Below are 15,110 nucleotides of genomic sequence, written 5' to 3'. Positions count from 1 at the left end.
TATGACGTGTACTGCAGCCAGCCACCAGTATTTGCTTCTATGAACATCTGAGCTGATTTCAGACGATGAGACAAAGTTGATTTACTGAGTTTTGATCTGTTAATGACGCAGCTCAGTTTGAACCAGGATCAGAACTTCACATACAGAGTTTCACTGTGTACTCTGCACAGTGTAGTAGTACATTTACAGTATAAACAGATATTCACTCACCTTCTGGATATCAGCTGCAGATGAAATGATCAGGAAACGTTTATAAGACCTGAGCAGTGAAACTGTAAGAGGACGTCAACAAATTAATCCACTAAAGTGAAACTTTCCAAATAAATCAGTTTTCTCTAGAATTTTACCGGTTAAATTACAACATTTGATTTTAATTACAAAATAATTGGTTCAGGTCTTTAAATCTTCAGTTAAATTCACTAAGTAAGAGATTTCTTCACTTTGATTTAGTGAGTAATTTATTGACGGTCCCTGAACTGAGTTTCAGTTTCATTTCTCCTAGAAACGCAACAAACATGAAACTTACGCAAGGGGCGTAACTGAAATCTCGCAACGTACGTAAACTCAGGACGTTTGTGTTGAAAGTCATAAAACTGAGTTACAGTTAATATATTTTTATTTTAAATGAATGTAGACTGTTGCTTCTTTAGTTTAAACTTTGTTGTACTTTACAGATGTGATGTCTAAATATATTATATTATATATTATCATGTTTCTCTCAGAAACAGAAACTTTTACCTGAATGTCTGTTTGTTCAATGAATTAAAATAACAAATAAAAATCTTATCAGGCAAATTTCAACTTTCTGTGGCTCAAAGCATCTTTATGACTTTTCTGTATTCAGACTTTTTGTATGAACACATACAGTTCTTTATTAAAAATCGATTGTGTTGTGTGGAAGATTCACTTCTACCTCATCACTGTGGTGAATGAAAACTCAGAGCTGCCCATTGTTTTCATGACTCAGCAGTTCTGTGCTTTTTAGTTTTGCATTTAACACATTAAGTGTATTTTCTTGATATGAAATCATTCCTACAGTTCTGACGTGTGATACATTTACTCAAGTGCAAATATGAGGAACTTATACATTTAGGCCTATTGGATTATTTTATTTCAAAACTACACATATTGTACTTTTCACGTTTGTGTGAGCGCTGACGTTACTGATGATGGTTTTTAAGTCAAAGTAAAAACTTCCCCCCCGTCTGATTCAGGATCAGTCTTAATGAAAACACAAAAACATGTGATGAGCTTGTGAAACATGCATCTAAAGAGATTTAACTATACATTTGTTAAACCAGCTACAACAGTAAAAAGTGATCTACAAACAAATGCATCAGTTACAATAATCTTTAATAATAATAAAGATAGTGTTAAATCCAGATAAGATATGTACATGACCTCCTCACACTGAAACCATGGAGGTGGTGATAAAACAGAAAAATAAAATCTCTATATAAAACATTCCAGCAAACAGGATTCTGATGCTTCATCATCGGTTTCCTCCTCAGTCCTGAGAAGCTGCAGGTTTCTGGATTCTCCGAACCACCACCCTGGTCCTCCTCCCCAGAGGTCGACTCCCAGCAGCCACCACGTCTCCCAGCAGGGCCCCCGGGGGTCTGGGTTCAGCTCGGGGCGCTGCAGGGTTCCTTCCCGACCGCACGCCGTCCACGAAGTCCTCCACCCCGTCAAACCTGACTGTGAGGTCGGCCAGACGCTCCTTCAGGGCGTTGAACTCCTTGTAGAGATCTCCGAGGGCGTCTGACAGGTGCTGGATCCTGAGGGAAACTCAAATGAGTGAGTGAATGAAAAAGTCATCCTCACTGACAGTCACAGAAAGTTCCCGGAGGAGAATCACCTCCCGTAGTCGGGCAGCACAGTGCTGTGGTCGTGCAGGAGCAGATCTTTGACCTGCGTCATGATGGCGTATTTCCAGTTGTCTAAGACCAGCGTGAGGTTGGCACAGGCTCTGGTGTTCGTCCTCTCTGCTTCAGGTGAGAAGGAACCAGAGGGAAACACAGAATCACTGCAGAGGCTGAAGAGCGTCTCCATCAAAACCATCAACACGAGGATCCAACCATTAAACCAGGATTCAAACCACAAACAGATGAATCATCAGGGAAGAAACTGATTTTAATCAGAAACAGATCAATGAGAAATGATAGCAAAGGTTCAGAATTCAGACCTAGAAGTAAAATATTATCAATAAAATCTACTGAAATATGAATAAATACTTGTTTGGTGTGGTTCAGGTTAAACTGACATGGACATCAAGAGCATTTGAACTGCAACATATATCAAATGTTTATTAAAAACCTGTTCACAGGAGGCTTTTTAAAAGTTAAAATAAAAAACACAACACGTGAAGATAATGTTAAAATACTGTTTGTGTTTGAAGCTCTAGTTTATGTGTCGACATTAATACACTGTTACGTAATATATTATATTATAACCGTAACAACTTTATTTTAATTTGACATTGAAATGTTCTAAAAATAACTTTTACAATATAGGTAAGAAGTTTGAAGTCTTCAAGACAGAAATCACAGAGACTGAGAAATGAGATGCAGGAGGAAGATGATATGAGGAGAGTTAAAGATGATCTTTTTCTCCACTCACCTTCGTTCCTGAGATCCACGTCTGCTTTGGGAGTTGTTTTCTGTCTCCGAGCTGCAGACAGAGTCACCACCAAGATGAAGAGGAGTCCAGCAGCCTTCATCCTTCAATCTGCGTCTGCACACACAAAAACACATTTTACTGGGAACTGCTTCCACGAAGTGAACGTAAACTGCTGAGTGACACCATGAAGAGTTACATCTTCAGTGAATATAAGAAGTACCTGCAGTGAAGTCAGAGAATCCTGTGTGGACGGAGCAGAGTCTTGTTATCAGATTATTATCTGAGGAGGGGGGGAAGGTCTCCAGAAGCCCCTCCCACATGAGGTCGGTTATCAGGATTTTACTTCAAGTTCAAACTTCGACAAAAGACAAAGACGTTCATCTTGATCTGAACTCAGTTTTCAGCACTGACACACGACTGTGTAGTTCTCTCTAAACGACATTAAGCAGCAGTAACAGATGAACAGGCAGAGGACGTGTTCACAGACCAGGGATCAGTTCTGAAGGAGCTCCAGCCGACGTGTTTGATGTTTCACATTCCTGCTCCTCATCTGTTTCCCATCCAGAGGGGACTGACCCGGGAGGAGACTCAGGTCCACTCGACTCCACCTGCTCTCGTCACTCACGTTTAAACATCTGTCGTATGGAGGCAAAACACCGACAGAGGTGGAGATCAGCAAAATCTATTAAATATATAAAGAATAAATCACTGGAGCTCAGCTGATGTGGATTATTGGAGGTGGAGGTCGATACTGATATTTGTGGGTAAAACATGCGATAGTCTGATATATATATTTATTTTAAAAAAGGTCAATGATTTATAACCCTTACGACAAACAATCGTAACTGAGGTTTGATATTTTTAAGTTTAACCATAAATTTTATTATTAATGACCATAAATAGAAAAGCAGCCAAATAGATAGAATTTAAATTAGAAAAAATGTATATAATCTTTCAGTAAAATAAGTGTTTGTATCACACACATGCTGATGTGATGGGATCATAGTGACTGTTTTCATTCGGCCAACAGATAAACCGGTCGAACTCTAAAAATCAAGGGTTGTTTAAAGTCTTTGTGTGGAAAACTGTTTGTGTTAAAAGTCTAAATAAAAATTACCCACTTCTCATAAACCAGTCGATTATTTGTATGAAGACGTGAAAGTGACGGTGAAAACCCAGAAAGGCTGAAGTCAGTAATCGGACACGACAGCTTCACGTGTGATTGTTGAACACGTTTCCCACTCACAGCATTAATCAGCTGTTCTAACAGGCTCCGCCCTCTGGTTCCATCAGAACACCACTGAATCTAAAATGCATCAAAAACACAACAGAGACATTTTGTGCAAAAGGAATTTTTGATGTTTATTTCATTTTTTTTTTAATTCTATTTTGTTTCAAATCCGGGTGAACAGCACACGACTCAGCGTCCTTTAACTCAGCGGAGCGCGAGGACCTGCGGTAGCTCCAGGAGCGAGCTCGCTCAGCAAACGGGTCCCGGACCAGTACAAAAGGAAAAGGTCGCTGCCGTCCGTTACCATGACATCGGAGAAGATGCTCTCACATTATTCACACAGGGGCCAAAAACAATCCAAGCATTTTCAATCTACAATTAAAATATATTCTCACTTCATCCATGGAATTACTGTCAAGCTCTGACGAAGAAGCACACGTCTCATAAATATCTAAATGTGCAGCCCATGACCCGCCCACTTTACTGAAGAGGCCCGTTTCCCCGGAGACGACGGCCCCGGGTCAACTGGACAGGTTCTAGAGATTCACTCGGTTTTCCTTCTGGAGGTTCAGTTAAGAAAAGAGCCACAGTGCAGAGTTACGTGATGTGTTGATATGTTTGAGTCGAATTCAGTCGACGGCAGTCAGCAGCGAACGTATCGAGGTCGTGGATTCACATGATTCCAGATCAGTCAAATGATGCAAATATGGGAAACTGCCATTTGTTGTTTACTTTTAGAATCTGTGTCATTTGCTATTTAAGAATAAAAAAAAAAACACCAAATTGGTTTATTTGTGATTCCCTCATATTAAATGAGAAGTAAAGTCATTTTGGTCACATTCCTCAAATGCTATTCATCTTTAAAACTACACACTTTAATGCAACACTATGTAACTTTGACTGAGCAACAGCGCCCCCTGCAGACACACACGGGCTCCGTGTAGGAGCGATGACGAGGTTCTATCAGTCTATCAATGTGTTTGAGATGTTTCTGATCATTTTGGACGAAGTGGAGACAAAGGAAACATTTTGCTGCCACGTGTTAATGATGTTAAACCAGAACTGAACCTAAACGATTCAAACGTTGAAGTTTTGGTCCCAATATTCAAAACCCAGAGGAAACTAAGAAGTTAAAGAAGAAGCTGTAACTGAAGATCCTGATACGCTCTCCACTGACTGGAACATGTTAAAGGGAAAGTTTCTGTAAAGTATTTTTAATGGAATATGAAGATCGTCTTGTTTTATCTGTCGTGAGCTTTAGAGAAGTTTCGTTCTGACATTTCTGCTCATGAAACTGTTAAAAGCAGAGAAACTGAACTTTGTAAATGTCGTGAGCGTCACATATTAAATATCCTTCACCTCCATTGTTCTAGATAAAGACAATGTGCATATATCTCAGGGTTTAATCTGCTTCTCACACTGTTTTCAGACTGAGCTGCAACAAAGACACTGACAACAGTAAATCTGTAAATCATTCAAGCCTCCTCTGCTGCCGGAGGAAGCTCAGCTCTCTGGGTGAAAGTCGACGGAGTAATTACACTTCTCATCGTCATCCTGCTGACAGACGAGACATCAGAAGAGACAGGCGATATCGAAAGTGTCTCTTTCTCCCCACATTGACCCACGACCTCTTTCTGTCTGAGCAGGAACATCTTTTGAAGGCTGAACGACGGAAAGTCCCAGAGGGGCTCGTCAGCGGAGAAAGGCTGGTTCGGATCCGACGGCGAGAAAAAGGAAAGATGAGAACCAGGTGCGGGGACGTGACAGAGAGGGACGTGGCGAGCACCAGTTGTTTCTATAAGCGCGTCGGGATGTCGACAACGATGGATGGTGATAAAATAAGCTTCGTCTTTCTGCCAAGTTCAAACCATCAAAACTAAAAACTACAATTCCAACAAACCAGTGAAAGATCTTTAGGAACCACTTCAAGTTAGAGGGACGTCAGTCACAAAGGCCGCAGCACAAGCTGCACTCAGCGGAGGATCTCATCTACCGTCTCCAACCCAGGACTTTTCTTTCCAAACATTTTTAAAGATATTTAATACTGAAAATAAAGTCTCTACTTGAACGGAGCCACTCGGGAGCTCGTGACGCTTTCGTTTGGCCGATGATTGTACTTTAAGGGGCTCGTCACCGAGACCTGTAAAAACCTGACGGAGCAGAGTCCACGCTGAAGATTCAAAATTTTAAGGTATCGCTACAATCAGATAAAAAAAAGAAAAAGAAGACGCTTAATTAAATAACAGTTTCATTCCTCAAATGTATTTATACACAGCAAAATTCTCCAGAAGACGAAGTGAGCGGGGCACTGATGTGAGCGAACGTCCAAACACTCGAGTCTTTGCTGTCGTCCTGAGTCACAGCAGGATTTATCTGAGCCACGGGAGGGGGGTTATTTCAGGGGAAAGGGCCTCAGCCAAAAGTGCTCAACTGTAAAGAACCGGCCACTCACCAGAGCCGCTGTGAGGAGGGACACACAAAGGAAAGTCTGATTGAACTTTATTCATTGAACGAACTGGATGTAAACGGGTGCATCCCTCCGCTGTCACAGCAGCCTGCTCCGGGCGCAGCGGCGTCATCGGCGAGTTAAGAGGGCGGCTGGGCGGGGCTGTGTGAGATCACGGACGCAGGGGGAGGGGGTGAAGGGTGGCGGGTGTTTAACTGTGGGGCAGGCTGCACATTTCACAGTGCTCTGTGCCGGGCTGGTTCATGAAGGTGCAGTGGAGGCAGGACCACATGGCTGAGGAGGAGGCCGGGACTGAGGGGCCCCCCATGGCCCCGAATCCCACAGAGCTGGAGGGTTGCCCCCCCACCGTACCTGAAACACAGGAGACGGATTACAGGACGGGGAAAAAAACACAAATTATCTGTTCAAGAGAAATTCAGCATATTTCCATATACATGTATGTTTTTTTAAACGTATGAATCAGAGGCAGAATGTGTGTGTATTCAACGAGCTGCTGCTGGTCGCTGGTGTATGTTCGGTCTGTGTGGTTCTGCAGTGACTCACTGCACAGCTGCTCGATGGTGGCCCACTGCTCAGACTTCTTCCAGGTCTGTGCCAGATCCTCGTTAGAAGTCTTCACTGCCTCGAGTAGCAACCCGATGCTGTCCTGCAACAAACAGAAAACTCAAAATCATCAACCCGCTCCACAAGGACAAGTTCAGGAAACTGGAAACAAAACAAGTTGCAGGGTTTTTGTTTCGTGAGCCTCGGTGTTACAGACTATTTGTGAACATCTGATCAGGCAGCTCGGCACAGAAAAATGATTTCTCTTTTCTTTATTTCTCAAATCAAACGCACTTGTGGTCGTAACAAGCGGCCACTCTGAAAATCTAACGAACAAAGGGTCTGAGTGAAAACGTCCTCACACCACTGACCACTTCCAGATGTGGTCGTCTACGTGTTACGACTGAAAGCAGAGGAGGCTCTGAAGGGTTGACTTACTCTCAGAGGCATGACTTCATTGGTGACGAGGAAGAGGAGCAGATGGAAGTCGGACACGATGTCCAAGAAAGCCGTGGAGGTGCCCTGGGACAGGTACGTGGCTAAACTGTGGAAGTCCTGCACAAACACACACAACACAAGACGTGTAACTTCCTCTGAGCTGTAAACATGAAGCTGTAACTGGTGCTTCACGTTGAAATACAGAGATGAAGGCAAAAGTGGACAGAAGAAAAAACTTTGGATCGTGGCTGCAGCAACTATGAGGCTGCTCAGTAATTACCCTCAGTTATACAAAACATGTGATGATTATTAGAAATGGTTACAGCCTTCAGGTCGTGTGTGTGTGTGTGTGTGTGTGTGTGTGTGTGTGTGTGTGTGTGTGTGTGTGTGTGTGTGTGTGTGTGTCCCTCTTACTTGAGTCTCTCCGAGTATATCACGGTTCTCGATGGGGAAGGGTTGTTTGGAGCAGAAGGTGAACTGAGGATCCTTTGGAAACGTGGTGGTGATCTTCAAAGGGTTAAAAAGGGAAATGAGACTAAATGCTGCCTGAATACACGTGTGTGCTTAGTATGTTAAACACCAAATGTTACTCACATCTATAATGAGATACTCCACAGGAAGAGGCCGAGCGAGAAACGTGACATCATTTCCAAACTTGTCTGTGTCCTGTTGGATTCAAACTCAAACCTCAACATCTGAATACAAACATCTGGATAAACTGAGTCATGACACATGGCCCAAAGAATCTGGAAGATATTCTCCAGCTCAGACAAAGAGCAGTTATTTTTATAATGATCAGCACAATCTTCACATGTATGAGCTCGTACCTTGAAGAAGACGTCTGGGACGTACTGCTCAGAGCTGGACTCTTTAGCGTAGCCCAGCTCGGGGGCGTCTTTGCAGGGCAGCAGACACTCGTCTCTCACCAGGGCCATGCACTGATTGGACACCTGGTATCCCTCAAAGTGCACCTGGTTGTCTGGACTTCCTGCAGACAGCAGAGACACAGGCTGATGCAGTCGTCTGCTGGAGGACCAACAAACTCACTGGGGATTTTACTGTCGAGTCTAAAACCAGTTTGATTGGACGTCAATCTCACTGGTCTAACAGATGAACAGTTCAAAAACTGTTTGAATGAAGGAAGGTATTATCATCACCAGCAACACAAACAAAGTCAGTGTGAGAATAAAAACCCGGAAAAAAAAAATCTATGAAAAAACTAAGAGGTTTAACACATGACATCATTAAACAGTTATGTTGTCCGTGTCAGAGTATTCAAATCTTCTGCCTCACACATGCAGCTCATTTGCAAACGCGCTACGTCTTCACACAAGGGAAAGTAAAACAGATGGACTCTGGCCCCGGCTGGAATCACATGTGTATCATGACATCAGCTTTGGCTGCAGAGCCTCATTAATACATGAGGTCACCACAACGCTGTGTGCTTTAGTGCACTTGTGGAGCAAATAGAAGAGATTTTGTGCGTTAAGAGCAGAAGAGTAAACACTTGGTGTTGATTCCACAGAGATTTGTTTTCAGAGAGCATGTGACTTGAATTACAGCGTTTCTCTGGCCTCTAAATTACAACGCACACAGAGTAGATACTCAGGAGGAATGAAAATAAAAAACGACAGCCACCTGACAAGCCTGGGCTGCGTTAAAACATCTGTAAAGAACAAATAGGTGAAGCTACAATAACATACAGTGTTTCTGCAGGTTTCAATGAGTTCATTCTAAGACTTTTTAAGATCTTAATGAATGAATAACACAGCTCAGCCCCTAATGTCGCGCTGTTGGAAGAGAACGAGTTTCCTACTTCATATGAAGCATTACGATATTTTACTGTAAAATCACAAGCAGCTGGAGATTCTTTGTGAAATAAAACAAAATAACGATCCAAGTAACACATGTGACCTTGACGAAAAGTGATAAATTATTTTCAGTTTTCACTTCAGCCTCAGAGGGAACGAAAACGTACCGGTCGCCAGCGCCGTCACGAATTTGGATCCGAAATGTCCGTCTCGAGAGAGTTTGCAGGGGTTTGAGTGTAGATTCTGGAAGTACCCTGCTGTGATGCACTCCTCTGCGCTCAGGTAGTGCGAGTCCTAACAAGAGAGAGAGAGCAATGATAAGTCATGGAGGAGGAGGTCAGGACGTCAGTCTGAGGAACAGGCTTCATCCTCACCTTGTTTCTTGTGTAGCGGACAGTGCCTATCCTCGTATCCTCAGAGAGCAGGTCTGTGAAGATCCAGCCCACCTGGAAACCAGAGGAAGATCAGATTCAATCCATCACAAGTGTCTGATCCACGGTCACATCACAGAGTAATGGAGTCTGACATCATGACCAGAGCAGAGATTTTCCAGGATTTGATGTCGAAGCAAAAAGCAGAAGTGCCTTATTGTCAGTATTTCAGATTTAACCTAATATTTTAAAGAGGAACTAAGTTAATTAATCTATCGATAAACATTATCTGATGAAATCTACATGAACACCTTCACGTGCAGTGTGTGAGTGAAGTGTTTAATGTCTCAACCAGTGAAAAGAAAAATCCTGCCAGTTAAATACAAAGTGGAAGACAGTAGAGCCAGGTTTAGATTTGCCCATCCGACCTTAACATTTCACGTATTCAAGCACTACAGACCCATAAAAAACTGTTTGATCCACTTTAAGTCCTCTGGTTGAACGTGTTCAAGCATTTTCTGAATAATAAATCAATTTCTAGTCAGAGGCTTCGATACTGGGCCGTGAAAATCATAAATCTGCTTTATAACTCCTGCCAGCACAGTGTGGAAACACACAGTGTGGAAACACAATATGAAAAGCCCAGCTTGTCTGAAGCCAATGAGAGACGGTGTCAAACGGAGCCGCTGAAGAAAAGAAAGCCGACCTTGCACAGGCCCAGTTTGGCAGCAATTTCATCCACAGCTGCAGCTTTGGGATCCTCCAACATTTCCAGGCTGTTCTGAGTGGCATTCTGTAACAGGGAAGAAGAACAAAGGTTGCTTACATGAACAAATAGGATACTGGACAGTTAATAATTACTATGATACTGAATGATATTTGATGAGAATCTCTCACCTGTGGAGGTTCGTAGATGGCAGCCACCTCAGCCCTGATGCCCAGCGGGATGTCTTTGTGCTCAGTGTACTTGCCGTACAAGTATCCCATCCTCTGGCTGCCCGTCTTCCTCCAGAAGTCCAGGAAGCGGTTGGCAATGGTGTGGTTCTCAAACATGATGTTATCCACGTGTCTGTATTTCTGGAAGAAGAACACAATTCAGGACATGTTGAGCCATGGCTCCAAACATTAGATGAGGTTTGTATCTCTGTGGCAATTCACTCTCCAGCTCCTTCAGGTTTGAGCTGCCATTCGTCGGGCCAGCATCTTACATCTTAGCCCACTGTCACAGGAATGTTATCTTAACAACAAGAAGACTGCCACTCCCTTCCGTAAAGGAATGTCGTCTGGCGTCGCCATCCTCACACGAGAGACCATCACAGTCCAGACTTCTTGTTTTTGTTTCCTTGATGTAGAATGAGCTGCCAGATGCTGTCAGAGCAGGAGCGTCCCTCTCTATCTTCAAGGACCCAATACGCTTAGTTTAAAATGATCTCCGTCCACGTGTCTTAGCTGCGCATCAGTAATTATCCCTGTCCATACAAACACACCTGAACACTGAGAGCTTCATTGTCACAGACACACAGGTACAGTTACATACTTGTCTGTTCAGTGTGATCGCACTGGGCTGGCACTTAGTGCAGATCCCCTCTGGCCAGGGAGGGTGGCCCTCACAGCCCGACTTGATCTTACAGCTGATGTTCTCCAGAGCTGCAAACTTCCCTCTGCAGGATGTGAAAACAGACTTAGAGCCTGGAAACGAGATGGAAGCATTTCTATTGGAAGAATAAAAACAACTTCTCACTTATCAGCTCCTCCGGTCAGCTTGCGAAGGTATGCGTGGAATGACATGTGCTTCACTGGTGGGTCGAGGTGATTCAGGTAGTCTTCGTCAAAAGGCTGAAAAGGAAAAGAGGCAGATACTCAGCAGGTTGAAACTGTCCCACAGAAACGGTGTTAGCTCTACATCTTTCTGACTGTTCTTACCTCTAACGGTACACAGTGCACACATTTTCCAAGGGCACCATGGCGACATCTGTAACAAGATGAGGAGTGTTAGAGATCTGAGAGAAACTCTTCACTGTACATACAACACGAGGACGTCCCCTCCTTACAATTGAGGATCTTTGTTCCTGTAGATCTTGCCGTCTTGCTTGGTCAGATACTGATCAATTTCATCCTCCTGGACCAGGGGTGATGAGAAGGACCGAGGGATCATGTTGGACGATGAGGAAGATGACAAGATGGACGGTAGCGATGAAGATGTGTGCGGGGTGGCCGTGTCCATCACCTCCCCGGAGGAGGTGGAGGAGCCTGAAGGGTACAGATACAACATGTCGCCATGCCTGAAGGAAATAAAGAGAAATAAGATGATTCACCAAAGATTATGGAAAAACATAATAATAATGGCAAAGAAATTCAATTGATAAATAAGTTCACATACATTAATCAACATGAAATAACCATTAAGTATTTGTATTACTTTTTGGCTAATAGCACATTGTATCAAGGACCCACAGAACTGAATTTGACAATAAGACTTTTAAAAACATCCTCAATCTGACCGACTGCTGGAGAAGAGTCAGGGAATCTACTCTGTCATAATTCTAAAAACTCATTTGCTTTTACTCACTTGATCTTAAGCAAGCCGAGGGATACGTTCTGGGAAAGAATCTCGTCGGTCTTGTTGCGGTTCAGGTAAATAGAAAACCCATTGGAGATGAACCCAAACTCTGTGGCCACCTGAGGGAGACGTGGATGGAGTTTCCTGATTAGAATGAGCAACAACACACTCTCATATCTCATACCACTGCACTGACTTTGTAAACCACCATCAAGTCTTAAATAAGTCCTGGCTTATGATTAGCATTATGTCTCTTGCTCTTCTTCAGATACATCACAGGAAACACTCTTGGCACGAGAGAACCTCAGCTGGTAAGAACACCTCTTACAGGCATGAGGTGTTTTTGAGTCAAACTAAGCTATTAAGAGCAGGACGTGTTTGCATCCAAACATCACGTCATATGATCAGACAGCCTGATGCTTCGCCTGCTCTTCATCACTTTAGATTCACTGAATTAATCAGCCAATAGTGAACTCAGAGAGCAGAACTGTTTACATCGGAACAGGACAATTATCTTGGCATTAAAACTAATCCATCATGGACAATCCACCAATGACTGTGTGGGAACTTTCAAAGTAAATCCTGTTCGTCATTGTAAATGTGTATTTTTAACTTGATTAGTAAAACTGAGCAGGGAACAGTCTTTGAGAATTAAATCATTATTTTTCCTCAAGCCACACAAAGAACAGTGTGAGCTGCGATGGCTGTGTGCTGGTGAAACTGGATCCTGTGTGTTTCACAGAGCATCGAGCTCCTTTCATTCCGTCTCAGCAGCAGAAATTTAACCTGCAGGGCTCAGGCCGCCTCTGGCCTCTCTGCTTCATACCCGTGGTTTCCCATTCCAGCCGTCGCTGGCTGCACTTCAGCAGGGACTGAAACTACTCCTCCCATTGATCTGCAGGCTGAACCGTCCTGCCTTAACTCAGACACATGCATTTTTAATGGGATGATACTGGAATTCTCCACTGTGACCGTTCTGCTGAATTCTGCTTCTATTCTAGGTTTTTCAAAACCCAAGATGTGATTGTTCTTGAAAACATGTCCACATTAACGAACTACATATGTATAAATCCTGTGTGTTTATTATCCTGTGTAATACTCGTGTGGAGGAGTGATGTCGTGGCTGTAAACCACAAACTGTCGTGCAGATGTGATGATAAGAGTGAATCCAGTATATTGACACTGATTTTAATATCAAACATCTATTTTAGGGCAGCATGGGGGTGCAGTGATCGTCACCTCACAGTGAGAAGGTTTATGGTTTGAATCCCCCTGCGACCCTCAAAGGATAATGAAGGAAAATCAATTAAATCTAATAGTTAAATGTTTCCTATTCTTGTTGAGCTTTGTTGGCCTTCTGAAAAAACATGTGTGCACTTCTTTGTGTGTGCACGGTAAAGTGACACTAGTTGTTATCAATGACCTTGGGGATGTATCACAGTTACTGGGATGTATCACTGTTACTGGGATCTATCACAGTTACTGGGATCTATCACAGTTACTGGGATCTATCACTGTTACTGGGATCTATCACTGTTACTGGGATCTATCACTGTTACTGGGATTTATCACATTTACTGGGATCTATCACTGTTACTGGGATTTATCACTGTTACTGGGATTTATCACTGTTACTGGGATCTATCACTGTTACTGGGATTTATCACTGTTACTGGGATTTATCACAGTTACTGGGATCTATCACTGTTACTGGGATCTATCACTGTTACTGGGATCTATCACAGTTACTGGGATCTATCACTGTTACTGGGATCTATCACAGTTACTGGGATCTATCACTGTTACTGGGATCTATCACAGTTACTGGGATCTATCACTGTTACTGGGATCTATCACTGTTACTGGGATCTATCACTGTTACTGGGATTTATCACTGTTACTGGGATTTATCACTGTTACTGGGATCTATCACTGTTACTGGGATTTATCACTGTTACTGGGATCTATCACAGTTACTGGGATCTATCACTGTTACTGGGATTTATCACTGTACCTTTTCAAAAAACGCATCAGCGGTCTCCGTCTTGGTCGCAGGGATCTTCTTCATCCCGCTGGGGGACTGTACCCTGATGATCTGATGGGACAAAGACAGAAAGGACAACATGACCAGCTGGTTCTCTGTGGTCTGCACAGACCATGAATAGCATGATCCTATACCCCCCACACCCCCCTCCACCACTAACAGCTGCCAGTCAAAACAAGGGAGCCCCCCCCCTCCCCTGTACAGTCAGGACATTATGACAACGATGACAGGGCAGAAACGTCCTGTTGATACTGATCGCCCCCCCACACCGAGCAGCTCCAGCCCGGTGACACGAAGCTGATTCAACTTCACACCAGTAACTGGAACTGTCCCAGCGGCGCCATTAAAACACTTTCACTGAGTTCCCCCCCAACACTCCCAGTAAAACCTTCCAGCACATTCCAGCTATTCGTGGACTACCGAGCTAAACAAGCCAGCGAGCCCCACGGGCGGGTTCATCCCGGGCACCGAGGCGGTTATTCGGCCTCAACGTTTGCAAACAAAGCCTCTTTCCACTCGGATGTCGTCAGCTAACCACAGAGCTAGCGTTAGCCGGCTAGCTAAACAGGCCCCAGTCACTCTGCGCTAACGGTGCTAGCCTGCTAGCCTGTTAGCAGCCGAGCTAATTCTGCTGCCTCATCACTCCGGGCTCCGGGCGAAGCCAAGCGGGTCCGCGGGAGGAGACGCTGCCGCGGCACTCACCATGTTCTCCGCCATGTCGCGCCGGTCACTTCTCCCGGTAGATCTCACGGTGTGAACGGACACACGCAGCGAACACAAGAGTCACGTAGCGTCAGAGGCTGACAGTCAACGAAACTCCATCACACACCGGGTGCAGCAGACATTGGTGGCCGACTGTCCGCCACCGGTCCCACACTGAAACGACCCCGGCCGAAACAAGCGTGACTTTACCTGAAAACACACGTTCCGCTTGTTCTCTTCTGATCTGCAGTGGAGTTCATATGATGTGAAACTGTGATAAATTATATTTTAGAACAAAGGGAGAAGTAAATAGAAAAATGTGTG

General features: G+C 43.9%; 2 protein-coding genes across 2 annotated transcripts in view; both read right to left on the bottom strand.

The window, feature by feature from the left end:
* Nucleotides 1-260, bottom strand: part of LOC118100957 (E3 ubiquitin-protein ligase rnf213-beta) — a 29,529-nt gene extending 29,269 nt beyond the window's left edge. Inside the window, 1 exon segment of the mRNA XM_047338438.1 lies at nucleotides 211-260. The gene's annotated coding sequence lies outside the window, so the exon portion shown is untranslated.
* Nucleotides 261-3,960: 3,700 nt separating this feature from the next.
* nploc4 (NPL4 homolog, ubiquitin recognition factor) lies at nucleotides 3,961-14,972 on the bottom strand. Its single transcript, XM_035145764.2, has 17 exons — nucleotides 14,787-14,972; nucleotides 14,055-14,135; nucleotides 12,050-12,159; nucleotides 11,532-11,762; nucleotides 11,404-11,452; nucleotides 11,222-11,316; nucleotides 11,018-11,141; nucleotides 10,378-10,557; nucleotides 10,187-10,273; nucleotides 9,484-9,555; nucleotides 9,277-9,403; nucleotides 8,126-8,286; nucleotides 7,893-7,964; nucleotides 7,713-7,805; nucleotides 7,299-7,415; nucleotides 6,861-6,963; nucleotides 3,961-6,668 (listed from the first exon to the last, which is right to left on the bottom strand). The coding sequence occupies exons 1-17, from the start codon at nucleotides 14,799-14,801 to the stop codon at nucleotides 6,508-6,510; spliced, it is 1,878 nt and encodes a 625-aa protein (XP_035001655.1). The 5' UTR covers nucleotides 14,802-14,972; the 3' UTR covers nucleotides 3,961-6,507.
* Nucleotides 14,973-15,110: the final 138 nt, after the last annotated feature.

This window comes from Hippoglossus stenolepis, chromosome 21 (genome assembly GCF_022539355.2).
Source record: "Hippoglossus stenolepis isolate QCI-W04-F060 chromosome 21, HSTE1.2, whole genome shotgun sequence".
In the NCBI taxonomy this organism is placed as follows: domain Eukaryota; kingdom Metazoa; phylum Chordata; class Actinopteri; order Pleuronectiformes; family Pleuronectidae; genus Hippoglossus; species Hippoglossus stenolepis.
Note: the sequence above shows the minus strand (reverse complement) of the source record. Positions and strands in the feature narration are given on the sequence as shown.

What these genes read in the sequence shown, in the direction of transcription:
- nploc4 (XM_035145764.2), bottom strand. An exon ending in TCCCAGACGTCTTCTTCAAG is followed by an intron (nt 7,965 to 8,125) that starts GTACGAGCTCAT and finishes TGAATCCAACAG; the next exon opens with GACACAGACAAGTTTGGAAA. An exon ending in ATATACTCGGAGAGACTCAA is followed by an intron (nt 7,416 to 7,712) that starts GTAAGAGGGACA and finishes GTGTTTGTGCAG; the next exon opens with GACTTCCACAGTTTAGCCAC.